Source organism: Synchiropus splendidus, chromosome 12, assembly GCF_027744825.2.
Source record: "Synchiropus splendidus isolate RoL2022-P1 chromosome 12, RoL_Sspl_1.0, whole genome shotgun sequence".
NCBI classification, from domain to species: Eukaryota; Metazoa; Chordata; class Actinopteri; order Syngnathiformes; family Callionymidae; genus Synchiropus; species Synchiropus splendidus.
In genome coordinates this window covers 11,790,102-11,817,762 of record NC_071345.1, presented here as the reverse complement: position 1 = coordinate 11,817,762, position 27,661 = coordinate 11,790,102, and the positions used below count along the sequence as shown (strand labels likewise).

General features: G+C 44.6%; 4 protein-coding genes across 13 annotated transcripts; 3 read left to right on the top strand and 1 right to left on the bottom strand.

Annotated features, from left to right (window-relative positions):
* Positions 1–354: 354 nt before the first annotated feature.
* Positions 355–7,515, bottom strand: flot1b (flotillin 1b). The gene is made up of 14 exons (XM_053880771.1): positions 7,362–7,515; positions 6,902–7,236; positions 5,493–5,551; positions 4,168–4,243; positions 3,245–3,335; positions 2,873–3,016; positions 2,645–2,764; positions 2,430–2,525; positions 2,076–2,228; positions 1,815–1,996; positions 1,709–1,754; positions 1,461–1,598; positions 1,217–1,381; positions 355–1,153 (listed from the first exon to the last, which is right to left on the bottom strand). Exons 3-14 carry the CDS (start codon positions 5,533–5,535, stop codon positions 1,124–1,126), a joined length of 1,284 nt encoding a protein of 427 aa, XP_053736746.1. The 5' UTR covers positions 5,536–5,551; positions 6,902–7,236; positions 7,362–7,515; the 3' UTR covers positions 355–1,123.
* A 170-nt stretch (positions 7,516–7,685) lies between these two features.
* Positions 7,686–9,452, top strand: LOC128768507 (axonemal dynein light intermediate polypeptide 1-like). 7 transcript variants are annotated; one of them, XM_053881437.1, is made up of 9 exons: positions 7,690–7,739; positions 7,847–7,910; positions 7,979–8,003; positions 8,085–8,188; positions 8,260–8,396; positions 8,467–8,636; positions 8,697–8,875; positions 9,099–9,263; positions 9,323–9,452. In XM_053881437.1, the coding sequence occupies exons 4-9, from the start codon at positions 8,102–8,104 to the stop codon at positions 9,356–9,358; spliced, it is 774 nt and encodes a 257-aa protein (XP_053737412.1). In that variant the 5' UTR covers positions 7,690–7,739; positions 7,847–7,910; positions 7,979–8,003; positions 8,085–8,101; the 3' UTR covers positions 9,359–9,452. The 7 variants fall into 7 exon arrangements, with proteins under 7 accessions (XP_053737410.1, XP_053737412.1, XP_053737409.1 ...); XM_053881434.1 differs by having other exon boundaries at positions 7,696–7,910; XM_053881438.1 differs by lacking the exon at positions 7,979–8,003 and having other exon boundaries at positions 7,702–7,739.
* Positions 9,453–10,770: 1,318 nt separating this feature from the next.
* Positions 10,771–14,911, top strand: tubb5 (tubulin, beta 5). 2 transcript variants are annotated; one of them, XM_053880425.1, is made up of 5 exons: positions 10,771–10,926; positions 13,107–13,215; positions 13,374–13,481; positions 13,550–13,794; positions 13,910–14,911. In XM_053880425.1, exons 1-5 carry the CDS (start codon positions 10,870–10,872, stop codon positions 14,720–14,722), a joined length of 1,332 nt encoding a protein of 443 aa, XP_053736400.1. In that variant the 5' UTR covers positions 10,771–10,869; the 3' UTR covers positions 14,723–14,911. The 2 variants fall into 2 exon arrangements, with proteins under 2 accessions (XP_053736400.1, XP_053736399.1); XM_053880424.1 differs by having other exon boundaries at positions 13,371–13,481.
* Positions 14,912–15,797: 886 nt separating this feature from the next.
* mdc1 (mediator of DNA damage checkpoint 1) lies at positions 15,798–26,786 on the top strand. 3 transcript variants are annotated; one of them, XM_053880423.1, is made up of 12 exons: positions 15,798–15,848; positions 16,212–16,378; positions 16,458–17,030; positions 17,112–17,190; positions 17,545–18,770; positions 18,836–18,883; positions 19,194–22,465; positions 22,549–22,674; positions 22,920–23,102; positions 23,745–23,870; positions 24,703–24,813; positions 25,377–26,786. In XM_053880423.1, the coding sequence occupies exons 2-12, from the start codon at positions 16,243–16,245 to the stop codon at positions 25,578–25,580; spliced, it is 6,084 nt and encodes a 2,027-aa protein (XP_053736398.1). In that variant the 5' UTR covers positions 15,798–15,848; positions 16,212–16,242; the 3' UTR covers positions 25,581–26,786. The 3 variants fall into 3 exon arrangements, 2 of the variants coding, with proteins under 2 accessions (XP_053736398.1, XP_053736397.1); XM_053880422.1 differs by lacking the exon at positions 15,798–15,848 and adding an exon at positions 15,859–15,994; XR_008416201.1 differs by lacking the exons at positions 15,798–15,848; positions 24,703–24,813; positions 25,377–26,786 and adding an exon at positions 15,859–15,994 and having other exon boundaries at positions 22,975–23,102.
* The last annotated feature ends 875 nt before the right edge of the window (positions 26,787–27,661 follow it).

Sequence of the window (27,661 nt, the reverse complement as noted above, 5' to 3'; positions counted from 1 at the left end):
AACTGAAACTGGAACAAGGGTGAAAACACTCCCACAAATGTGGATCAAAGGCTGAAGATGTGGTAAGTTGTGCTCATATCAAAGATTCTTCCGCTTATTGAGTGGTTTTACAGCAGAGATGGACAAACATTTTCATTCTCAATTGAACTGGGAAGTGATTCTAATTTCTTCCCTTAACTTTGACGCAGCCCATCTGTGTCACATGAGAAGCAAACTGGACTTCCCTCAAGAGCTCCTCTAGAAGAGCGCAGTGTCAGCTGACTGTGACTAAAACCAGGTGATGATGACAGTGGCAGTCAATACAGGGCAATGAGAGATACCTGTGACACATGTCCCGAACACACACACACAGACTTTTGTGTCTTAACTTCATTTTATTGTCCATTTCCAAAAAGAAATACTGAGTAACACTCAACTCTCAAAACTATACATTGACTAGCCACGGTGTCGACTGAAAGATCAACATGCAACAGCTAAGGTTGTTAGTCTAAAATAATAAAACCGACAGTCGTCCACAGAGCTGTTCTAGATAATGGCGAGCGACTCCCTGTCACGCAACACGAGTGGCGGCGTCCTCGATAACCAGGCACTTGGCGGTAATGAGGTGTCGGGCTGTCGCGGCAGCCCGCGAGCAGATGGCTTAGAAAAGAGGCAGCGCGTTTCTTCTAGCAGTATATTTGGTTAGTAACGTTCCTTCTATGGCGACGACGTTCGACGACTTCCTTTAACGAGTCACTCCTCACACTTACAGAGACGTTTCTTCAGATCCCAGGTCAGTCTGGATTCCATCGCGGACGCTAACAGACATGCCGCTACAGCAAGACTTCACAATCCAACATAAGCTCCAGCATTGATTCACTGAAAGGCACGAAAGACCGTTCTGATATATACGACCAAGAGGCGTGGAGATAAAAGAGTGAAGTTCAGTCCGAGTAGAAAGTTGCATATACTGAGGAGAGATTGGTCAAGTCGCCTCTGTGAAGACAGCAAGAGCAGGAAGGAAGGGACAGACAGACAAACAGACAGACAGACAGACAGACAAACACTGGGGGGAAAAGGTGGAGTCACAACAGTGGTTATGGCGGCACCGACAGAAGAGGAGCTCTGATCTGGCCGGCACTTCTTAATGCACACGGAGAGAACGTCCGGTCACCTGAGGAGAAACACCACAGCATGAGTGGGGAGGACCCAGGCGAGCGGCGTGGAGCCGTCGTACCTGGGAGATGTTCACTCCAGTCAGTTGCTCCACCGACGCCGGCACCCTGGTCATGAGGTCCAGCACTTCTCCGGCCAGTTTGGCGGCTCCCACCTCAGAGCCGCCGCTGGACACCATGGTGATCTTCTGGGCCGCGGACAGCGGCTTGCTGATCTCGTCCGCCATCTGGGGAGAGACATTAGCCGAGTCATGCTAACGCCACTCGTCTCTATTCAAGTCACGCGGCCGGTTCTGCTTCACTGACCAGAGGCAGCTTCTCCAGCAGCATGTCCACCATGGCTCCTTCTCCGTACTGCTTGAAGGCTTCAGCCTTCTTGGCCATCTGCTCGGCCTCAGCGCGACCTTTGGCCTCCAGAGCGAAGGCTTCGGCCTCGCCCTTTATCTGCACCACAGACGCACAGGATGAGCGCGGGGACGGGAGGCTCCGGCGGCAGAGCCAGACACAGGAAGCAATAAGAATCTCCGATTACAGGAAGTGTGGTTCCCACTCACTCTGATGGACTCGGCCTCGGCTTCAGCCTCCATGATGAGCTGCAGCCTGAGAGAGAGGGGTGGTGTGTCAAACCGCTGCAGGCCTCGCGGGCGTCACCTGACTCACCGCTGCGCCTCTGCCAGCTTCTCCAGACGGTACTTCTCGGCCTCCGCCGGCTTCTTGATTTTGGCCTCCAGCTCCATCTCCTTGCGGCTGATCTCCTGCTCCTGCAGCATGATCTGCTGCGTCCTCTCCACCACCTGGACCTGCATCTTCTCCTCCTCGATGCGCTGCTTGGTCTTGGCCACCTGCCAGACGCAGCGCAGGGAAAAGCGAGTGCGTCAGTGACCACACACACACAGAGGGGGAGATCTGCCGGGCGCTCACCTGAAGCTGGTAGGCCATTTCAGACTCTGCCTTCTTGGTGTTGACCTCCACGTCGTAGGCCGACTTCTTCAGCTCGTAGTCTCTCTGAGACTTGGCCATCTCAATCTCGTTCTTGTATTGAGCCGACACCTTCTCCTGCATGGCCTGGGCCTCCTGCGTCGGGAAACACCAATTCATGTCAGATTAGAAGGATCAGCCTCCAAATTCCTGACCTAATCCCCCATCCAGTTTCCCAAGCTAGGTCATGTGACCATTTCCAAACACGGTGGGTGCACTTGCAAGCCTGTGCTTGACCTCCAGAGCAGGTGATGAAGCTCAGCTGGAGACCAGCCGTGATCCCAGCCTCTCACTCACCCGGATGACTGCGTCACGTTTGTACTGGGCCTCTCCGATCCGGGCGTCCTTCTGCACCTGGGCTGTCCTGGCCTTGCCCAGAGAGTGAAGGTAGTCCTGGTGGGACCAGACCAAAGGAGCCGCTCATAAACCAGAGAAGAAGCGCAGCTACAGAAGCACCAATGTACTGAGGGGTCGGCCCGCGTTAGGGAGGAAATCAGAGTCTGACAAAGCACCTGGTCGTCGTGGACGTCTTTCAGCGTGTAGCTGACCACTCCGATGCCCATGTTGACCAGATCGGACGAAGCCACCTTGAAGACCTGCTCGGAGAACTTCTTGCGGTCCTGATAGATCTCCTGCACACAGAGTGACCTCACTTGACCTCACTGCCAGTCGCTGCATCACCATTCAAACAACAGAACTGGGCGGAAGAGAGCAGTAACACGACCTTTGGAAGGTCTTACCTCAACAGTCAGGTGAGCGATGATGGCTCTCTGGTGTCCCTCCAGCGTCTCCAGAGCGATCTGAGCGATCTCACCCTCCGACTTGCCCATGAACATCTGGCAGGCGGTGGCCAGCATCTCCTTGTTCTGGCCCTGAATCTTCACCTGCACGGGCGACAGAGTGCCTTCACTGTTGCTGCCTTTCATGAACACACTACATCATACCACACGGTCACCAGCAACAGAAAAGCACCAAGACAGTGAGATGCTGGCGTGAGCTAAGCTGTTGGTGCCAGTAGCAGAGCCATGACTTGACATAAATACCATTGTAAGTCAAAGGTCAGCAGCAGATGTCAAGCAACAGTGAGCGAGTTGCTGTGTGAGAGCGCTCACCTGCGCGATGCCTGTGACGGAGATGGGGACACCGTGGCGGGTGTAGACCTTGTCGCTCTTCACATTCAGCGTCAGCGTGTTCAGAGTGATTCTGTAATACATCGGATTCAAAGAGATCATGAACAATCCAGCTCAAGTCAAGATTTTACAAGTTGCGTCACACACGTCTTTATTGTCGACGCACTCAATTTCAGTGAGTCCCACCTAAGAAACACACAAAGACGACACACATGCAACAATATGACAACTACAAGAAAGATGAAGAGAAATGGAAATGGAAGGGGAAAAAAGTATAAAAAAATAAAACAAAAAATGTTTTGTTTCACATTACATTACTTGTTTCTTTGTATTTCAACCATTTTTCCAGCTCAAGTCAAACAGTTCATCTTTTATTTTCAACTTAAATGCCCATTGTACCAAGTCCAGTGCAGCAGGATGGAGCCATTTCCGTGTGATAGCCTTCTTTCCAGCTACCAAAACATTTGTTGACTTGGTATATATGTGAACAATTCATTATGGATATCCAAGGTATAGCATACTTCCAAACAGTATGTGAACATTTTGCCAAAATCTCTGAATTTCTGGACCTGACAGCCATGTACTTTTAAATATCAAGGTAGTGTTAAGGGAGAACCTACCGTACTACCGTAAAAAAGACACCCAAATGTCGATGGTAGAAAAACAAATGCTTGGGTAGAAGTGCAAGTTATAAATACACCGAATAATAGGCTGAAATAAACGGTGTTGATAGTTAATGTTTTATGTTTTCCAGTTACTGTTGACCGCTGCTGCTGCAGGGAAGCAGTGGGTGACAGGAAGACAGAGACGGGACATCAATCATCAACTGTAGCGTTGAATAATGCAGAGGAAAAACAGACATTCAGTCGGTGAAAAGCATCTGAATCCTGAACCTTCACGCTCACCTCTGGATCTGCTGAATACACGGGAAGACAAAAACCCGTCCTCCGGCAATCATCAGAGGAGGGGAACGGCCAAAGCCTGGAGGGGAGGAGAGGCTGTCAGCGTCGCCATGGTAACCAGCAAATATAGTCTCTCTGGTTAGACATTAGAATGAGGAGGGTCCAGAAACTTAGCACAGCTTGTTCGAAGAAGAAAACAGAACAACGATACATAAGATAAAAGAAAATTAAAGATAATTCTGACAACTTTTATTGGACAAAAACATTCATATATTTGATGGAAATAAACATTTATCCCACCAAGAGGAGAGTCTTAGTAATTCTAGAGTGTGAAGGATTTGACAGAGAAGGAGATAAAGAGCAGATATAAGGGCACCTGTGTCCCTGAGTAACTTTAAAGATGATAAAAACAGAAGCAACGGTGCACAAGGCACATGCCTGTTGACTCCCTTATTTATCGCCAAAAACACTCAATTGGCTGCAGCGCTCTGAAACCTAACTTGTCTAAACGACACCCCTGTATACTTGACTGACTTGTGTAACCTTCATTCATCTAGACCGATGGTCCACTAAGTCACTCCCAAAAGTCAAGCCAAGACTAGCAGGTGGACCGAGGACACTCCAGACTGCTACAGCTCTCTCATGCCATTACCAGCCCACGAACAGCAGCATGTCTGCTGCCGGAGCCACGCCCCACATCCATTATGAGGACAGTGGTTTTTAAGAGTACGGAATTAAAAAGAATGCATTTCTGTTTTACAAGCGCAAACCCAGCATCACTTGTTAACAGACAGTAATAGCTCATCATGCCACCCGTGAAAAAAACACGACTTTTCTAGCTCATTTATACTCATTTGAAAGTACACCTACCACATATGATGCAGAAAAATACACATAGGAGGATGGTTCATGCAGGTTTGTCCTCTCAAATGTAGTCCATTGTACAAGGACACAACTGAGGGTTTTTTTCCCCATTATACTAATGTCTCATAAGAATAATGACAATACTATAAAGTAAGAGTACAATTTTCAGTTTAAGACGCAGGGAGCATCTCAAATGACCATGGACCACACGTGCCATTACCCAAGAGCAAAAAGAACATAGAAATCCACAACTTCCACCAACAAACAAGAAGTGACTCCACTGGATGTGAAGCAGAACTGTGACCTTATCAAGCCAAGTCACATGATCAATCCAAGTAGAGCCTTTACTGCAACGACTCACTGAGTGTTAGTCAATATCCACCACATCAGTGAGCTTTATTTTGAAAGTGGGAATGCACTAGGATTTTTATCACACATCAACGGTTAAAAGCGACAGCTCTTACCAGACACCACCATGGCTTCATTGGGTCCACAAGTGTAGAACATCTTCGCTGTGTTGAGGCTGTAAACACAAACGAAGGCATGTAAACAAAGACTCAGAAAAGCTAAACAGTTTACAACTAAAATAGACCGACTTTTGACTTTTACTTGTGGAGTACAGCCTTGACAACAAAACACTGGCGGCATTTTTAAAATAAATAAGCATGAAAAAGTGTATTATTATTATTATTATTATTATTATATAATTACACTGCCTGGCCAAAAAAAAGTCTCCACCAAAAAAAAGGGTCATACACTCTAATGTTTGGTTGGAGCACCTGAAGCTTTGATTACAGCACGTATTCGCTGTGGCATTGTTTAGATAAGCTTCTGCAATGTCACAAGATTTATTTCCATCCAGTGTTGCATGAATTTTTCACCAAGATCTTGCATCGATGATGGTAGAGTCTGACCGCTGCGCAAAGCCTTCTCCAGCACATCCCAAAGATTCTCAATGATGTTAAGGTCTGGACTCTGTGGTGGCCAGTCCATGTGTGAAAATGATGTCTCACGCTCCCTGAACCAGCCTTCCACAATTTGAGTCCGATGAATCTTGGCATTGTCATCTTGGAATATGGCCGTGCCATCAGGGAAGAAGAAATCCATTGATGGAATAACCTGGTCATTCAGTATATTCAGGTAGTCAGCTGACCTCATTCTTTGAGCACATAATGTTGCTGAACCTAGACCTGACCAACTGCAGCAACCCCAGGTCCAGGATCCAGGTGGCGACTTTTGTTTTGGCCAGGCGGCGAATTATAGGCGAACTTTACGCACTGATTTAAAAAAAATCTGTCATCCACATTTAATCCTTTTATTACAGTTTTATTACTATCCTAATTATTCAGAAGAAAACAACAATGACAATCGACCATTGAGTAACATATGTACTTGAAAACATAGAGAATTATTGACAGAACAATGATGAAATTTCGATGTAAAAAAACAAACTAGATAAAGGGGATAAATCTTCCCATAGTACAGAGAAACTGAATGCAAAACGACGCGATGTTTACATTTCCAGACATGTTCCTGTCAATGACTGATCCGCTTTTTTCCTGAGAACGTAGCCACCACACGAGCGTCCGTGCCGTTCACCTCCATGTTGGTTACCCCACCCCCTTTAAACCCCGCTTACCAGAAACTACGTCTGCTCGAAAGACGCCCCCCTCCCTCGCTGGTCACCGTCGAGTGCGTTTTTATTTACAAAAGCCGCTTTTTGGGTGAGAAACAAGGGGACGTGCTAACGTCGTTAGCGAGCAGCCATTAGCTGTTGACAGAATCCTCGCAGGCTCGACAGCGCCGTCACGCCTAAAGACGGAAGAGCTTCGACTGTACTTGGTCAATATATATATATGGAGGTCATTCTTACCGTCACTGGTCCAAATGGAGAAATACTGCGAGAGAGAGGCAAAGTGCTGGCGATATATTCGGTCCGCGGTGCAGAAGCGAGCGGTCGTTTCCCTTCAGCAGGAATGACAAAAATGTCGCCGTGAGAGGAAGACTACTACTGACCACGCCCATCATCGTGCTGGCGCCATCTGGTGGCCAGGGCGGTTAAACCAGCCGCTTCCGTGCCATCAGTCCGGCAGTAATGGATGTTTCCCGTCAGTGGTTTATGGCTTCAGGGAGGAGGAGAACCCATCATCCAGTGACTTTGCTCGAATTGTAGAACGACGTGTTAGTCGAATGGCGCCTAGATAGTCTCTGAGAAAGAAATATACATGAATAAACCATTTCCTGTATCACATAAATATTACTTTTGACATTTTACATTATTAGCATTAACATTATTATCATTTCGAATCTCAGCCCCTAAAATAAGAATGTACCATTGTTAGTGGATGAGGTTCAGCAACAGGTTGATGTGTGAAATGGATCTTCCCCTCTGCATACATGTTGATCCTCTCCCTTCTTAGCTGTTCAATGACTTCCAGTCATAAATCTAATATAACCCAAGAAGGCAGCAAAATCAAAGGGGAGTCTCTGTTTTATCTGGCATACTTTTTGTTCATGCTTAGCGGAGTACAGTACATGAAAGGAGCGCTTTGACAAAAAAGGTTCCTGGCTGCTTCCAGAGTGAAGATCAAAGATAAAAGAAGCATTTATCCAAAAAGCATTTAAGTAGGTGGCGCTTTTGGTCCGGCTCAGTCGGTGTGAGGCTGAGCTTGTGACTGTTGGACTTGAGTTGTCGACCAGATTTAAGATAGGTGCAGACCACAAGAAACTCTTCCTAAATATATTTCAAAGCGTTTGCATGGTAAACAAGAACTGAATTCAGAACCGTCATTTAAGAGCTTTATACTTGGATCTCCAGGCACAACTTTGAGTCACCAGTCGCCTTGAATGCACAGGATGCATTGAACTTTTACCCACAAAACGTATGACTAATTTCACGCTGTAAATCTGTTTCAAGCTACGTTTGATATTGTCTGTTAAAATACATCAGGGCCACAAGCAGGGCAAACACCTTGGTGAGCCTTGTTGAGTCGGCATGCAAACATTAAAGAAGACACACCTGAACTATTCATGACATCTGTCCTTATAATTTGCAGGTATTTATTTTCTGAACATGGCGACCTCTGCCCCGGGGGAGTCCCTCCTGAAATATGACACACCCATTTTAATCACAAAAACCCCCAGTGTGAAACCACAGAAGGTAGGTTTTAAAAAAATAACCTCATGAGGTGCGTACGCTTCCCATTACAGTCGATGTGAACTTTTGTTCAGGGCAGGTCCCAAAAATCTAGTGCCACCCTCCCTTCAGATAATGCCCCAGTGCCTCCGGCACCAAAGCAAAAATCCGCCTCAGCAGAAGCAACCAGCAAGCAAAATGAGGACATACTCAACGCAATCTTCCCGCCCAGGTTTGATCCAAACCTCCTGGTTTCCTACATTTACCAGCCTAAGTTGATCATTTATCTGTCACATGTTCAGGGAATGGACAGAAGGGAACCAGCTGTGGATGCAGAAAGTGTCCACCACGCCCTGCAGTCGATCAGAGGTGTTGGCGCTGGAGGAGCAGCTGGACACAAAGCTGCAGCAACGACAGGCCAGAGAAGCAGGTCTTTGTCCTGCGCGCCGGGAGCTCTTCTCCCAGTTCTTCGGTACGGACCTTTTGTTTTTTTTCATCTCATAGGTTCCTATAATCACAACTCTTTCTGCAGATGAGCTGATCAGACAGGAAACCATTAACTGCGCTGAGAGAGGGCTTCTGCTGTTGAGGGTCAGGAATGAGATCCAACTCACCATGGCGACCTATAATACACTTTACGAGAGCAGCGTGGCTTTTGCCATCAGGAAGGCGCTGCAGGCTGAACAGGACAAAGCTGACATAGGAAACAGAGTAAGTGAATTGCTTTGATCCCTATGTTATTCTGGACAAAAACATTGTTAGCATCAGCTTTGGGTGAGCCTGAGCCTTAACAATAAGAGAAAACATGGGTGGGTTTTTAAAGTCTTTAAAGTGAGAATTCTGCCATTTTTTTTCTTCTTCACTGGCCCTAAACCTCTTCCGTAGTACAAAGAGATCTGTTCTCTCAAACCTGATTTTGTTTATTCCCACACAGATCACAGAGCTGGAGCAGGAGACACATGAACTGAAGAAGCAGCTCAGCGAGCAAATGGCCAAATACGACGCAATTGAGAAGAGTGAAAATGAAAAAAATGAACTACAAGAGAAGAAGCACAAAGAGGAAATCCAGTTCCTGAAATCAGCCAACCACGAACTCAAGGTATGAGACGTGTCGATCAAATAAGACTTTGATTCCTTAAATTCTGATTTTCTCTCCAGACCCAGCTGGAAATGATCATCACGCCGAAGAAGTAACATCTGACAAGCTCTGACATGAACTATTCATTAAACTTTTTACATTTCTTTGTGCACATGTGACAAGAGATTAAAACAGTTTATTCTTTTAAAGAGCACTTGGTGTCTCATTCATGCATGTTACTGATACTGGATGCCTGCAACCGAACAGTTGAATCTGGAACAGTTGAATCATCACTTTTGCAACGTTAAATGGCTTTAAAAAGGTCTGCAACTGCAAAGTGTGCATACGTTCCTAGACTCCTCAATGAATCCTGGGAATTGACTTATGAGAAACTGGACTAACCAGAGGAAGCTGAGGAGCAACACACAAACTCCACCCAAACAAGACTCGGGTCATGTCCTCATTGTGCTGTGAAGATGGAGCTCAACCTTCCTGCACCGTGCTGCCATGACGACTATTTTCACGAAATCCATTTACATTCAGAATTGAATGGTAGCATAAAGGTAGTCTGCAGCTGTTTGTGGTGGATGGTTCAGCCATATATAAACTTGTATTGACTGCTGACCTTTCTAGGGTGTCCCTTGTATCTTGACTACTGTTGCTTCAGTGTGGAAAATGTGTAGCCGAATTACATTTTAATCATAAAATGTGATATTTATCCGATCCCCAGATGCATCTGTCCATCTGCCACATTATATTACAACTGCAAAATAAAACACTGTATTGTTTTACATCAAGTTCTCAACTAGTCCAACATCCAGTGCTCGTGTCTAAGGCCTTGAGAATTGCCATCAGTTTACGATGTTTTCCTCGACTGTTCCTTTAATGTTTTTACACTTTAAAACAATTTTTTCTCAATGCTAGTCATGTCTTTCTCATGCTGATGATGCACTCATGTGTCATGTTAACGTCATATTATGTCCAAGAATGGGGCTTTTACAACTTCTGTTGCTCAAAGACCTACTGTCTAAAAGCCCATTCTGCGCTCCCCTCATGGTAGTGCAACTTTTAATGGCCAGATAAAACATTTATGGTTGATGTTTAAATCAATAATTTATCAGTCCCCTTCAGGAGTCACTGTTTGGACCTTTTAGAAAGTCAGAATTGAAACAAACTATTTAAAGCTCTGCTGGGCCTCATCTAGTGACAGACCAGGATTTGGTCCTCAGACCTATGACACCAAGCCCCTTTACAACAACACAGCAAGTCCCTGAAAACAAAATCAGTGGACAGAGAAGAGGCTTCTCTTACATCCATGTTGAAAACAAATAGTTGAATAGTTTGACAGTGACTTGAAATCTTCTGCTTTATCTCTCCTCTCGTCTTCCTCTCAGTGACTCACTGATCCAGAGCTCCTCCTCACATCCCAGGATCAGTCTCTCAACCAATCCAGCCTCGCAGCAGCTGTTTCTGGGTGTGTCTACGCTCATTCCCCCCTGACCCCAGCCTCATCCTGGAGCCCCTCCAAGGGTATAAATCCATTGTTCCGCAAGCGCAGCAGTGCTGTCGGCTCGTCGTGCCGCTACAATAACTCTCTGCTCATTACTCGTTCGCTTTCTCATCCACAATGAGGGAAATCGTGCACATCCAGGCCGGCCAGTGCGGAAACCAGATCGGGGCGAAGGTATGAGAAACAAAAGCTCTTTCCTGCATCTATAATTCTGTCTTGTGTGGACAAAAGAAAGTTCTGTCAATCTGTTGCTATGACTATAGATTACTGTCTTAAAATCAAACTAACAATTATACACCAATTGTTTGAATATATTTTTCTGTATTATATGTTTAGGTGGAGCTATTTTGCATTCATCCATAGTATAACGGGGCTCTTGTGTCTGTTAGGCGTGTCTGCCTCAGTCATTCTCAAGACCATTGTCTATTCACACACACACAAACTCAGTCTATTCTTCACTTGTCAGGAGCCCTCAGCCTATTTTTCTGCAGTCTGGCTCCCCCTTTGTCTCCCACCCACCCAGATCTGCCTGGAAATGAAACAATGACTGGTGCAAAATAGTGCATTTATTACCCACCCCCATAGCATGGCAATAACAAGTGAAGTGATCGGTTTGTGTCCATCCTGCTGACGGTGGCAATTCAACATGGTCATCGATGTCTTCATCAGCATGGGTGTGGCTGTGATCCTTCACAAAACTGCCTTTTTCCCTTTAAAAATACAACCAATTTGCTCTATATTTCAATTTAAAAAGCTTTTTCTCATCTTATTTTTAAAGTCAGCATTTGATTTAAAAGCAATTCTTCCTCACTGGGCGTCACACAAAAGACAATAGTCCACCACCCGCCCTGTTTCTTACAGTCACAACTGTGCATCTGCCATTATTATCCCTCTTATCTCCTTTTGTTTTTGCTCAGATCATTCGCTCCAGACGGCATATGTTTAAGTAGGACATATCACAACAGTGGCAATTTAAATAGTAGTCTGATAGGTCCATTAACATACCGGCTGTACTGCAACTAGAAGGCGCTGGTGGCTGAAATCAATATCTTTTCTCTTTGAATTAGATTTAAAGGGCGGGGGAGTAGTGGGGGAAACAGCTGATGCTCAGTGGGTGTAGTCACTGGAGCTCAGTTGAATGGGAGAGCAAAAGACAAACCTCCTGGATACGACAGCTGTTTCATGGATTCCCCACAAGATTTTAGGCTTTATTTTTAGGTGAAAGTATCACAACAGGAATTTAAGAAATCTGACAATTGGGCCACAATTTTGTCATATATCACACGATTAATGTTCAGATCAAAACAATATATATTTTCATTCCTATTAGATATTCTTTTATAAATTAACAAATCAACAAACCTTTCATGTAATACATTTATATAAATATATTGAATACCTTTAAAATATTTAAGTACAATTTAGTTCAGAATTAATTCTAATAAATAAATAATTAAATTACTTACTTAAATTACTGGAAAAAAAGACAGTTATATGAAAAAAATGTAAAAAAAATATGCTCAAGACAAGTTTATTTATTAAAAGACATATATTATTTCTAAGAAATGATGTAAATGATGATGTTTATAAACACATAATTTTACTTAAGATAATAATAACAATAATGAATGATAATGATAACACATCGCGTCATTTCTCTATGACAGCTGAGCTCTGAAAATGTGTTCTCTATTGTCCAGAGTCACTTGTTACAAGCAACCATGCAGGGCCCTCGTGATTCAACAGGACAGATGATTGACAGACTAGCTGCAGTGTGGTGACTCGGTTCAGGGCGTGTCTTCTTTTTTGTCCTCATTCAATCACCCTTTTCCACAGATAGTCGCCACGTTTGCACTGTTTCCCTCATCCTCCTCATTTGATGTTGCTTTTGGAGAATTATGCAAACATTAGCCCAACAGACGACTCCAAAGCTTTTAAGTCTGGTGGTGAAATGTAGCCTGCTTATCCAGATTATTCTAAATCCTTCTTTTGCTGCATCAGGCAGAAAATGAGTAGCTGCGTGGTGGAAAAGAAAATAGCTGGAAGATCTTATATAGCCGTTTAAATGTCTGTCTGCTCAGCCCACAGGCTCTCACATGGAATTCAGCTGCACAAGTGAGGCCTTTAAGCGGGGAACAAGATGTGCATACAGATCTAAATAGCTCCCTTCTTACCGACACTTTCTTTGATACATGGAAGTAAAGGCCTCTAGTGTGGCAGAGAAAAGCCTTTTCTGCTGGAAATATGGACAGCTTCATATCAGTAAACAAGTGAAGGCTCCCAAAGCCTTGCTCTGTCTCCAGTGGAACCATCACTAAAGTGCCTTGTGATGTCTCTCAATTCGTTTTGTGCAGTTCTGGGAGGTGATAAGCGACGAGCATGGCATTGATCCGACAGGGACGTACCATGGAGACAGCGACCTGCAGCTGGACAGGATCAACGTTTACTACAATGAGGCTACAGGTTGGTTTACAATCCATTCATCCAACCTTAATATCCGGCACCTCCTGTTTCCTTATTTTCATTTTCACTCACATTATTGACTTAGCCTGTTTCCTCTCCACATTTCTCTCCTTCTCTCTCTGTCGCTCCCTTCTGTAATTCTCTTTTTCGCGGAGGAGGTAAATACGTGCCTAGGGCCATTCTGGTGGACTTGGAGCCAGGAACTATGGACTCTGTGAGGTCCGGACCCTTCGGCCAGATCTTCAGGCCTGACAACTTTGTGTTTGGTGAGTGAAAGTTGCTTTCTTCTTTATTGAAAAGCCCATATAAAACATTTTATTTTTTGTTGCTCTAGGTCAGAGTGGTGCTGGGAACAACTGGGCCAAGGGTCACTACACAGAAGGGGCCGAGTTAGTCGACTCTGTCCTGGATGTTGTGCGGAAAGAGTCTGAGAGCTGTGACTGTCTGCAGGGCTTCCAGCTCACCCACTCCCTTGGTGGAGGAACTGGATCCGGAATGGGAACCTTACTGATCAGTAAGATCCGTGAGGAATACCCCGACCGGATCATGAACACCTTCAGCGTAGTGCCTTCCCCCAAGGTGCGTTTTACTACACACAGCATTGTTTTGCTCATACACGACAGCGATGTATTGCATATTAGCATTTGTGCGTCTATATTTACATCATAACTCTGAGTACACTTTGCATCCTCAGGTGTCGGACACTGTAGTTGAGCCTTACAACGCGACCCTGTCAGTCCACCAGCTTGTGGAGAACACAGATGAAACCTACTGCATTGACAACGAGGCTCTCTATGACATCTGCTTCCGCACCCTCAAACTGACCACGCCCACCTATGGAGACCTTAACCACCTGGTGTCAGCCACCATGAGTGGCGTCACCACCTGCCTGCGCTTCCCCGGTCAGCTCAACGCTGATCTCCGCAAACTGGCCGTCAACATGGTGCCTTTCCCTCGATTGCACTTCTTCATGCCTGGCTTTGCTCCGCTGACCAGCAGGGGGAGCCAGCAGTATCGCGCGCTCACCGTTCCCGAGCTGACCCAGCAGGTATTCGACGCCAAGAACATGATGGCTGCCTGCGACCCGCGTCATGGCCGCTATCTCACGGTGGCTGCAGTGTTCCGCGGCCGCATGTCCATGAAGGAGGTCGATGAGCAGATGCTCAACGTCCAGAACAAGAACAGCAGTTACTTTGTGGAATGGATCCCCAACAACGTCAAGACAGCCGTGTGTGACATTCCGCCGCGAGGCCTCAAGATGGCCGTCACCTTCATCGGCAACAGCACAGCCATCCAAGAGCTGTTCAAGCGCATCTCCGAGCAGTTCACCGCCATGTTCCGTCGTAAAGCCTTCTTACACTGGTACACCGGGGAGGGGATGGATGAGATGGAGTTCACGGAGGCCGAGAGCAACATGAATGACCTGGTGTCAGAGTACCAGCAGTACCAGGACGCCACCGCCGACGAGGAGGGCGAGTTTGACGAGGAGGCTGAAGAAGACGCCTAAAGTCGTCCAGTGAATTTACTCTCACTCCTGAAACTTTGGCATGGTGGTGTTAAGACAGCTACAACTCCCTGAGAAATAATCAACGGAGCAAACAAACATACAAGAAACCAACCTAGAGTCAGTGTCACTAGAATAATAATTTAGGAGTCATTAGTAATGCCTTACCAAATTAAAACGTCTCAAACAAAATGTGGCTTCATGTCTTTTTTTTAAGGTTTGTTTTGTTTTAGTCTCCTATTTTTTTACAAGTTTGTTTTGGATTTCTCATTCTCTGAATGGCGGCAAACACATTGAAACATCCATAATTTTAACTGTCACTATTATTATTTATTTTTTCTGTCGGTGAAAGTCTTGTCCTGATTTTAAATTGGGCAACTCAGTGGACAGCCCCATTCAAATCATGTGACAAGACCACTTGTGGCGCACAAGATAGCAGCTGCTCATGGTAAGTTCAGAACTGTTTTATGAGTTGTAACATTTTGAAAGTACTAATATATTGTATGCACTATATTAAACATCAATATTTAAGTGAGAAAAAAGTTCAACAATTTTATGAAGCATAGCCGCATGTCATTAGATTAAATCTAATATTAGTAAAACACATAATAGAAGGCTAAAAGCCTAAAGGCAAAGACTAAAAAAAAAAATAAATAAAGACTAAAATAATGACATGAATCAAACATACATACACATTCTAATTTAAACTCACATTTGTATCTCAGCTGTTATACAAGTTTTTATACAGTGAGAGTATTACTTCTATTACTGAAATTCAAAGGCTGCCACTTAAGTTTTTGTACGTTTGCATCGTATGTATGTTTTTAAATCATTGATACACAGAACAATGTTTATGAACAAGAAAATTAATTCTTAAACGCTCATGAAATGCAACAGAATGTGTGAAAACAATTCGCAATTCATTCTGTTAACGGGTGGTTCATTGTACATGAAACATGGCGCGAAAGTTCTCCGTTATTTTGGATTGGTGATTTTTTGACCAATGATCGCGTAGAACCGCTTGAAGAAACGTCAAAAAGACCAATCAACTGCTTGTCTACGTCATTCGATGGGTGTGGTTATATTGCACCCGGAAGTGTGTTCGTGTTGACATCCACAACAGGCGCGGGTGAGTGTTTCATACTTGCACTGTTCAGCCAAAACAAAAAAACAAATAAATTGGATTGTTTTAAAATGCACTTGATGCTACGTTTAAAAACAAGATGGATCCCGTAGTTGCTTAACTGTCAAGTCATACGATGTTTCCACCATGAGGTTAATATGGTCTTTCATTGTATATTTGAAAGAACGCTTAAAATGTGCACAAGTCCACTTTATGTTTGTTTTTCTACATTTCTCCATGATTATTTTTTTTTGTTTTTGATCAGTGCTGTGAAATGTAGCGACACTTTATTGCTACTATCCTGTTTTAGCTGGTGAGATTGGCAATTAACTTGAAACCCACAACGTACATGCGTTTGTTTTTGCCAAGTGATTGCAGGTGAGCTGACTCGGTGTAAGGGATGGATGCTACTCAGGCGATCTCTGACTCTATTTTGGAGTCAGATGAAGAAGAAAATGAGCAGGAGAATCAAAACAACAGGGGCCTATCGCCTGCTAAACTTTGTATCTTGGAAAATGAGCACATTCCCAAGACTGGTGAGACTTTTTCCCTCCATGCATCTGATTTCATAGTAGAACGAAAAATATATTATTAATATTTTCCACTGTTTTGCAGAAATCCCTCTCTATTTGGGAGACAATGTGCTTGGTCGAGACCATAGTTGCTCTTCAGCGCATTTGTCAGCTCCCTCAATATCCAAGCAGCATGCCACCATCTCCATCATTGTGCACGGAAAACAAAAATTGAGTTTAGAAGCTTTAATTTGGGACCTCGGAAGCCTAAATGGGACTCGGAAAGGTCGGCTGAAGTTGACACCTCATGTTCGTTATGCCATCAGCGAAGGGGACAGTTTAGTCGTAGCTGACATCCCATGTCAGTTTATAATATGTCATGATGTTTTTAAATCCTTACAAGGAAGTGCAAAGAACTCTGGAAACCAAGGCTTAGAAAGACGGGCCCAGTTGTCAGATCCAACGCTAAGAAAAGAAGGCAATGCAAGTCAGGAGTGTGTCCGTGAAAGCTCTTCAGCTGTCGTCTTTGAGAATGTGAAGAACACCCCGGTCGGAAATCGTTGTCTAGCATTGGAAAAAACTCCGAACCAGCCACAGGAGATCTTAGTTCCCGAGTCTGACTCGGACTCAGAAGGAGACAGTCACATCCCGCAGGATGCAAGGCGAAGGGCTTGTGGTATGTTGAACGTATGAACGTATGTACTGTACAATGTATGTTTTACTAATGTATTTATTTTCTTTATTATATTCTATACAGTGTCAGACTCAGATTCACATTTGTCCAGCCCAAATTCAGCAACGTTTTTGAGCCCAGCAAACAAAATTGTTCCTGAAAGGTATGTTGTCAACATTTTGATAGTGTGTCTGTAATTATTAACAAAAACTATCACTGTAGTAACTTGAATCATTGCCTATTTAGAGTGTATTCATTATTTATATTATTATTGATATTAAGTCTTGTCCAGACAAATGGGTTGATCATCTGTGATGTCACATTCAAATATAAATGGGAAAGAATATGTTGTATTTCATTGTTTGGTTATTTTCAAACCACATTACTTTAGGATGATGGAGGAAGATGTTTTTGTCAAGTAGCTTTTACTTAAGAATGTCAACTACTAACTACTACTAACTGTAATGTGCTTCTTGTGGTGCCGTGTTTAAGATCATTCTCTCAACATTTTTTCTAGTGAGGATGAAATGTCCACCACTCCTGCATCTGCTAATGGATCTCGCAGTAATGTCAGGTTTGGTAAGGACAATTCTGACGCTAATGTTGGGCAACAGCAACTGAAAAATCCACTGGAGATTGCGGATGATAGCGAGGAGGAAGGAGCAACCCCGGACCAGTCAGCACTGAAAGAGAATTCAAAAAGTATACCGGAGATTAAAGAGGACATCACTGATCCGGGACAAAAGGAGTTGTCGGTTGACTCTGAAGGCATGAAGGCTGGATTTGAGATTCCTGCATTCAACATGGACAGTGACACTGATATTGAGGGAGAGGAGGAAGGCGCCACCTCAGCTGTTCCGGTGGTGTCGCTGGAAACCCCAAACCTGTCAAATACAGACAGCTATCACCTGGACAGTGATACGGACGTTGAAAACACCGCCGATGATGTGTCCTCATCTGCTGAAAAAAAGCCTCCAGAAAGCGCCCTGCTCCCTCAGGCTGCAGGCTTCAGTCTGGACAGTGACACTGATATTGAGGGGGAGGAGGAAAGCGCCACCTCAGCTGTTCCTGTGGTGTCGCTGGAAACCCCAAACCTGTCAAATACAGACAGCTATCACCTGGACAGTGATACGGACGTTGAAAACACCGCCGATGATGTGTCCTCATCTACTGAAAAAAAGCCTCCAGGAAGCGCCCTGCTCCCTCAGGCTGCAGGCTTCAGTCTGGACAGTGACACTGATGTGGATGATGAGGTGTCAGAAAGTGCTGCTAAAGCAGAAGCTGTGCGCGCAGGCGTCGCTGAATCAGCTCCTTCAGCGCAGCAGAAAGACTTCCACCTTGACAGCGATACCGACGTGGATGATGAGGAAGACAAAAAGTGTGAATCTGGGGTGAGCATTCCTCAAGGCCTTCATCTGAACAGCGACACAGACGATGAGGTCAGCCATGACCCGAGTGCATCAGCGAGCTTTGTTAAGGAATCGGTAGTTGGAAACAGCATCACGCAGCCTCCTGGCATTGCATCCGAAAACACTGGAGGTGCATCAGCTAACCAGGCGGATTCAGATGCAGACACAGATGTTAGCGAAGCCCCAAACGCACGTGGATCAACTAACTTTGGTTTGGACAGTGACACGGATGTGGAGATGGACAGTGAAGTGGTTAAGAGGAATCCCATCAGTAGCTCACATGGAAACACAGATCTTCACCTGCAAAGTTGCTCTACTCCTGTTCAGCTGTCAGGTAATGCCCCAGTCAAAGTTGATGAATGCTTTTTAAATGTTAATACTGTCTAAAATCGCTTCTAGGAAATGATGCCACGACTGCAACACAGCCTTTTTTGATGCCTCGTACATGTGAGTTCCTCATTTTGATGCACAATTGTGCTTCACTCTTATACTAAATTAACAAGATATTTTTTCTGAATTATACCTGCTAATGCTTTTGACATTAAACCACCTTGCTGTTCACAGTTCAGAACCAATTCTGACAGTCCATGAGTATGATGCCTTCCTTTGTTTCCAATGCCTGGTTCCCATATTTGAAATTGTCGCTTCTCATCTAGTAATTGTGCTCTGTTTAATGTTATGTCTCTTCTAGTTTATTTAGTTGACCGGAAAGACGCCACAGAGCGTGTTTGTAATGTGATGCGCTTTGTCTCACCAGGTGCAGCTGGCTCAGATGTGAAGCCATTGTCCGCTGGCTCCGACAGCTTTGACGACGAGGACTTTGTTGTGGCAGAGACGCAGTCTTTCGTGCTTGCGGGCAGAGTTTGCCCAAGGCGACTTCCAAAGGACATTAGTTCAGAACCCACACAAGCTTTTGTACTGGAGTCGTCTGTGGAGGAAAGTGACACGCATCTAAGCGGGGATGAAGAGTCTTTTAAACTGGGATTGTCTGAGAGCAGCCACTTGCGGAATCAGGCTGATGCTATTGCTTTAGAGAGCACACAACCTTTTGGTGCTGCCAACGGAAGTGTGAGTCAGGAAGATACACAAGTGTACTCAGCTGAGGACATTGCAACCACGAGCGATCCAAATTTGGAGGATGTCCAGACCGACGAGCATGAACAGGGGTCCTCTCTGTGTCCAGTGTTGTTACGTGGAAGTGGGGTCGATTTGGAAATGTTGGAAACACAAGCTTTCGTCTTAGAACACTCAGATTTTGAAGATAGATCAGAGGAAGTGCATCATGAAAATCCAACTTCTTCTTTAGCGATGGCCATGGCAGAGACACAGCCAATGTGTGCTGTTGAGGAAGAGGACAGCTCAGAATCAGACAATCCAGACCAAACCAATGGATCCGAGAAGAGTGCTAAACTTGCTGAGACCACCGGAACTTCACCAAGGCCGTGTGGTGAAGGTCCATCTGTGGCTGATGTAAAGACAAGTGAGGAAGACGCACCATCTGTTTCACACAAAACAGAAGCAAATCTTCTCCAGAAAACATCACAAGCGCTTGGAATACCTGACACGCAGCCTGTAAATACAAACACGGACAGTGAAGACGAGGACTCCATGCCCCTATTCAGAAAAAGAAAATCTAAACCTCTCCAGCCTGAAGATGAGTCCCCGTCCTTGAATATTAGCGACACCCAACCTGTGAGTACAGTGGGGGACAGCGATGAAGAACGCTCCATGCTGATATTCAGAAAAAGAAAAGCAAAACCGCTGCAACTGGAAGACGACTCACAGCCTATGAGTGACCTCGCGAGTGGTGATATACAGCCAGGGGTGCCAGATACTCAGCCGATACAAACAAACACAGATGAAGAAAATGAGACAGGCATTATTCTTGGGAAAAGTAGAGCAAAGCGAAATCGAACTGAGAATGGAGATAAGGAAAGTGGTGTCCGATCAGCTCGGGCTCCACCAAAGGGAAGAGGTAGTCGGCTACGAAGGGCCAAAAAGGACAATACAGATGTACATTTAGCAGAAACCCAACCCATCACAACCCATGAAGATGACCACAGTGAAGATGAGAAGGTGATTCCCTGCACTGATCATATTTCAGCTGCTGATGAGAAGAGCGCTGATGGTAAACTTGAAGAAGAGTCGAACATAGAATCTCATCGTTCCTCTGTGACCTCTCGACCCAGCCGAAGAAAAAACACCCTGCGGAATGAGATGGGAGAAGAGGAGCAGCCTGGTCCTAGTAACAGGAGAAGTAGAGTCACAAGGGTGAAATCACTTGAAGATGCTGAGTCTTCTGGATCTGCTAAGATGGATGCAAAAGACTGTAAAGGTGCTCGAAGCAGGAGAGCCAAATTAAGTTCTGTTGAGACAGAAGATGAGAAACCAGAGATGTCACAAGTGCGCCAATCCAAAAGGAAGAAAACCAACAAGAGACAGCAGGCAGAAGAGGAGGAAGAAATGGAAGAAATGAATACGGATAAGGAAAGGTCTCCAGAGCAGGGTAGTTTACAAGCTGAGCGATCACTGGAGGAGCTTGAACAAGAGAGAGCTGGGAAAGAGAAACTAGAACAGGAGCTTGTACAAGCTCAGAAATTAGAACAAGAGAGGATGGAAAAAGAAAGACAGGAGAAGCTTCAACAGGAACTAGCGGAGAACGAGCGTGCAAGGTTGGAGAAGCTGGAGGAGGAGAGGCTTGAAGAAGAGAGGCAGGAGAAGCTCGAGCAGGAACGTCTGCATGCTGAACAAGCTGAGAGAGAGCGTTTGAGGTTGGAGAAGTTGGAAGAGGAGAGGATTGAGAAAGAAAGAGAAGAGAAGCTTCAGCAGGAGCTCGCAGAGAAAGAGCGATTGAAATTGGAGAAGATGGAAGAAGAGAGGATTGAAAAAGAAAGACAAGAGAAGCTTCAGCAGGAGCTTGCAGAGAAAGAACGATTGGAGCAACTAAAGATTGAGAGGGAAAGACAGGAGGAGCTAGAACAAACGGAGCAAGCCTTGAAACGTGAAGAAAAAAAGAATGCAGAAAGTGGTGTGAGAGGAAGAAGAGCAGCCAGAAGAACAGTCACAAGGTCAAAAGATTCGGAGCAAGACTTGGCTTGTGCCCGAGTGACTCGAAGTAGGTCTCGTTCCAATTCCTCTAACTCAGTGACTTCAGAGACCTCGACCTCAAGTGTCAACACGCAGGCCAGCCGAGGGAGAGCAAGGGGTGCCAAGGGTCCAGTCCAGACTACCATTCCAAGTTACACCAGTAGGAGGAGGACTGTGGCTGCACCTACTGAGCAAGACAGCGATATTCCTGCCCCCGCAGTCATTTCAAGGTCCAACTCTTCCACGTCCCTCAACTCTGAGGTCTCAAACAGCAGCAGCAGCGTCAGTCAGAACCGGGGAGGAGGAGGAGGAGGCAGGGTACGAGGACGTGGGCGAAAGTCAACACCTCTGACAAATTCCTGTGATTCTGTCAGCGGTCAGGGTGATGGTGGCTCAACCGCTAAGTCAAGAGGAAGAGGCCGGAGGACCCTCAGCAGGGCTGTGGAGATGCCTGAACCGACACTGTCTACCTCACGCGGGAAGAGGCTTGCAAGTGCAAAGGAACCTACAGCTCAAGAGGAACAGGACCCCTCCGTTTCTGAGGGTCCGTCTTCTACCAAGAGCTCTCTTCCATCCAGTCGGACAATCAGGGGCAGAAGCCTGAAGATAAAGACTGAAGCTACTGAGGCACTGGTTGCTTCTGAAGTCGCAGATGAAGGTCAGGATAAGAGAAGAGGGAGAAAGAGAGAATTTCCAGAAAGTTCCACAACAGTAATAGAGGAAGCACAAGGTGAGAACCTGGCTCCGACTCAAGCTAAAAGACGAGGCAGGCAGTCCAATGTTCCTGCCAATAAGACCACCAAAGGTACTCCATCAGCGATAGAAGTGAAGGAAGAGATGGGAACAGAGAGTGCTGTTCAGAGGAGAGGCAAAGGTCGGACACAAGAGGTCCAAAAGCAGGAAAACATGGATGAGAGTAGTGGATCATCAGAGTTGTCTCTGGTAACTAACAACAGCATCACTTTTAACAGCTGTTCATGGTTGGTTCTTAACACTGCTGGTGTGTTTTTTATTTGCCCTTGCAGCCTCAGACCCCTGTTAGTCAAACATCCCGAAAGAGACAAGCACCTGTCAAATCTTCACCTGTGCCAAGGACCCCAAGGTCCTCTGCTGCTTCTCCAGCTGGTAGTCGACTCGGACCTAGTTATAAGGTGAGCAATTTATATCACATAAGCCATGCCACCTAATTCCATCACTCATCTGTTTTTAATTGTCCAGTGGAGCCTTGAATGAACTCAAATTTATAGCCTTGATCCATCTATTTTTATGTCTTAGCTCCCTCTATGATTAAGTTAGAATGGCTTGGCCAAGTTGATGCCAAATACGTAGCTCCAAAATAAGATCTGTCGGTGCAGACTTGCAACGGATCAAAGTGAATAAATGTGTGTCTTATCAGGTGTTGTACACTGGTGTTGTGGATGAAGCTGGTGAGAAAGTTCTGACTCGCTTAGGAGGCAGCATGGCCAAAGGTGTCGCCGACATGAACTGTCTGGTGACCGATAAAGTGCGCAGGACCGTCAAGTTCCTCTGTGCTGTCGCTAAAGGAATCCCGGTGGTCACCACCAACTGGCTGGAAAAGGTTTGTGGACGTGTTCAGTCTTTTTCCATTAATGAAAGTGATGATATAACAATCATAAGTCAGTGTGTTTGGGTTATAGTCTGTTTTTTTCTGTCATTATTCTACAATAATAATAACATTCATCTCTCTTCTGCTAAGTCATGATGGGCTCAGCTGCCCCAGACCCCAAGAAGTTATGAAAAATATTGTTCCAATAAACACTGTACCAATAGAATTTGACCCCCCAAAACAATTTTTCAGTTTTAAATATATATAAAAACCATACATTACATAAATGTATGTATGTATGTATGTATGTACGTATGTATGTACATATGTATGTACATATGTATGTATGTATGTATGTATGTATGTATGTATGTATGTATGTACATATTTACGTATGTATGTACGTACGTACTACATAAATTGTGTAGTCATTTTAACAATATTAATGAGGTCCAAAGTCACAATGTATTATGCGTAAATTTTAAACTTAGTCATTATTTAAAAGATATAAAGTGTTGGTCAATCATTAGGTCAAATACAACTATCTATTATCTCATCTGTTAAATGTATTTCTATCATCTACATATGCTCAGGTTACCAAATCAGTGATGATAAATACATTTAAATATCTTCTCCCACTATTTCTGTCCACAGAGTGGGAAAGCAGGCAGCTTCCTGGAGCCAGGTGCCTTTATTGTGAAAGATCCAGAACAGGAAAAGAAGTTTAATTTCTCTCTGGCGGAGTCTCTCAGGGTTGCCAGCAATCAGCCCCTCCTTCAGGTACTCTTACTCTTCTCATGAGCTCCACAATATTCTGGTTTATACTACTAAATAGTGTGTATTTGTTTCAGTCTCATCTTACATTTTCAACCTAGTTTATTTGTACCTTTTCCGAACAGGAAGTGACTCTGGGTCAAGGTCAACTCATCTCTGTAGTGTGAAACAGTTATCTTACCATATAGAATTATTCCCACGGTTCATCTTGCTTGACTCGTGCCAGAGCCTTCTTGTTGATCTCAACAATGATCTACCGCATGTATGATGTGATGTCAGTCATACTTCAGATATGCCACTTGATCACTAACATCAGTCAGTAACCTTCCTATGACAAGCTGTTAAAATGTATTCTAAATCTCCATGGGATTTCCCTTCAGGCGATGCCACTGTGAGTCAGCCATCTCGACCTTCACCTCTGAGTCTTTCCTGTCACCTATCCTTCTCATGAGCTACATTACCACCCATTGTCTCTCTCGACCTGATCTGACCGAACTTTGTCTTCAAACTTCTCCACTCCACGTCATTTTCTTGTCCTCCTTGGTTACTTCCAAAGAAATCCTGACTCGTATATGTGTGGGCTTGTTTGTTTTTCCTACTGGTCTCTTCCTTTCATCTCAGACTATGTTACATTAATGATCTAATGGATACGTTTACTGCAAGGCGAGGCAGGATACACTCTTTCCATTTCTGCCGTAAGCCCCCCTGGGTCTTGTTGGTACCACTGGGATATGATACACTTTGAAAGACAAGCATTGATCTCTCTGCAAGTATCACATACGGATGTGCTTGCTTCGAGATAAAGAGAGGTAAAGAGTTTCACTTTGTCTTCTTTCAGGGATTCGAAATCCATATCACAAAGTCGGTGAAGCCGGAGCCTGTTCATATGAAAGACATTCTGTCCTGCAGTGGGGCGACCTTTCTTCCGAAAATGCCATCTTCTCGGAAGGTACGGATCAGCAGCCCTCTATGGCGTTCATGGATGAATCATGTCGTGTGATACGAAGAGCAGCAGCCTTAACCTCTTAACCCGTTCAGCCCTTACTTAACTCTAGTGATAGGTAGATGAGGTATCATGAAACAGTATTGTTGACGAAACAGTGTCCTAATTTTCAGAGGCCACTAGATGGCGCTCTTGGTTTAGAAATGATGGGATTTTCCATTGAATTAGTTGTTCAACTCCAAACATTTTACAGCAGACAGTGCCATCTGGTGGCTGTGGAAACTCAGCACATCGTTTCATGAAGCCTCATCTACCCATCACTACGAAACTCACTATGGTTGTTGGAGTGCACAACAAAAGGCAAAGGGCTGGTGCAATGATGGATCAGAAGCTTTACCTTCTGGCTCAGCTCTTTTTCATCACAATGTTGTTGATAATGTTGGAAGGAGCTTGTTGCGCTATGAACTGATATTACAGAATGATACAACAATATGTTTTGCTTTAAAACGTGCTTCGCGGATGAGATACTGAATTGTTTACACCAAGTTGCCTGTTTCTTTCCCTTGTAGCCACGCACCATAGTGATTTCCTGCGAGGACGACTCTCAGCTGTGCGCTCCGGCTTTCTCCGCCTCCATCCCTGTCGTCTCTGCCGAGTTCATTCTCTCTGGGATCCTCCAACAGAAGGTTGACTTGGAAACTCACAAGCTTTGCGCCCCTGCTGCCAGTCTCCCCGCCGCCGGAGGCCGGGGGAAAGCCAGGAAGAAGTCCTAGCTTCCAAACTGTAGCACTGCAGTAAAAGAACGGGAATCGATAGGTAGATTTCAAGCACTGCAGTCAGGCCACATAGCTGTGGCTAGACTAGTTTCAACCTTTCGCTTGACGTCTAGAAATCTCTCGTGATGTTTTTAGAGATGCAACGTCTTTTAAAAAAGGAGGTATTTTATGATATCTGAAGGGACATGATCCTCAGTGTGAAACATGGTAGCAGCTGTAGACTGCCTTCGTGGCCAAATGATAAAAAATGATTCAGCTTGAGATTATCAGTTGTCGGCCCATAAATCTAACCACACGTTGCCTGACATCGTGTTGAGACCCATGAGATCAGAGCGCCACAGCAGAACCATTGTGGTCGTGCTTCTTCAGAAAGCATGTTTCTCTGCTGTGAAATCTTCAGTCACATTCTGTTGTAAACAAATTGTTCTAGAGTTTAATTCCTTTATTAGCCAGCAGAGGTCACTGTTATCTTGAATCGATAACGTCCTTATTAGATGCAATGACAAATATTAATAGTGTTTTGTTTGTCTCTTTGATGTATTTGAATAACCACACTGTTCTGTCTAAAGTGTCTGTGGAAACTGGCTCTGCACCAGGCTGCCTTTTAAGATCTTCCACTTGCAAACCTGCAGTCTTCCATCGGCAGGAGCAGAAGGTGTGTGGTTGCTGCTGCGCTCCGGACATTTCAAGCGTCTATTAGGGCTTTATGTAAGCAACCATGAAGCAGGCTTAAATCATATTTTAGCACCACATTGAAACAGATTGGTCCATCAGTTTTTTTGTGCCTTGATGAGAAGCTTATTGTGCCTTTTACTCTGAGCTAATCTTAAAACATCTCTGCCAGTCTGTGTTTCTATCTCCATTAACATCCTCCACCGCCGCCATTAAGGACTCATCCAGTCCTATTAGGTCCAGAGATGAGATACCTGAATGCTGATGCTGCATCTTTGTCTTCCATATCTAATGGCAGATGTCCTTGACGTGCATTTACTGAACGACACTTGGCCTTTTTTCCCCTCTTCTTGTTGCATTAAAAGCTCAGAGCTAGTGTTTCATCGTTTCTGTTTGAGTTCTTAAACTCTGTTTTAGAGACCTCAACTAGCTTGCTGGGTTTATGCCAACATATCTAATGTATGCTTATGCCCATAAGGGAATGCTGTTGTGAACCAAACCAACCATTAAATAATTTCTTTAAATGAAAAATGTCTTATTTGCAAGTATGTTCGTAGGGTCACAATGATCACAGAAAGTGGCGAAGGCTATTAGCACACTGGAAAAAACAGTGTGTTCTAACTTGACTGTGGGGCCTCTGAGGTCAAGTCTCTGTGTGTGTTGACTGTCCATCATTCTCATTGTCAACAGTGTCGGCTCTACAGTCAAACCACATTCACATTTTGTGCTGCTGTATTTTTTGGGCCATTTTTAGAGTTGATCATTTTTGGCCTATAACACACACACACACACGTGCGTGTTTGTCTTCCTATCTTAGAGAGGCCTGTCACTGACATATATTTACATAACTCATTCCCCGGCCTCTCACCCTAAACCTAAACATCTAAACAAATGGCTAAAGTTAACTTTTACTCTTCACCAAACTAAAATCCAATTGTAATAACCAAGCTATTTTGTAGTTTTAACCCTCAAAATGAGGCTTGACAAAGTGACGGCCGGTCAAAATGTCCTTACTCTGTTGATTAAAAGCTCATACAGGTTCTCACGAAGACATAAGTTCAAAAAAACACACACACACACACACACACACACACACACATATATGTATTTTCTATTGTCATGACATGAAGACTCGCTAAACGTGTTGCTTCCATCATGTTCACTGAAGTTTCCAATAAGTGCACGCAGGTTACACACTCTCTACTATTGTGTAATAAATAGGATGTCTCGCAGGACGTCTCCTCTTGGTGGAATTTCTTTTGCCATGTGACCATTTCGCATCTGCGATTGGCTGCTGAAGAGGATGCAAAGAATCACGGCAGTTGAGTTGTCGTTATTACAACACTGTAGCTGGATGGGTAAGACAAAGCAAACATTCGATACATACATTTTTTGGTGAATAATAT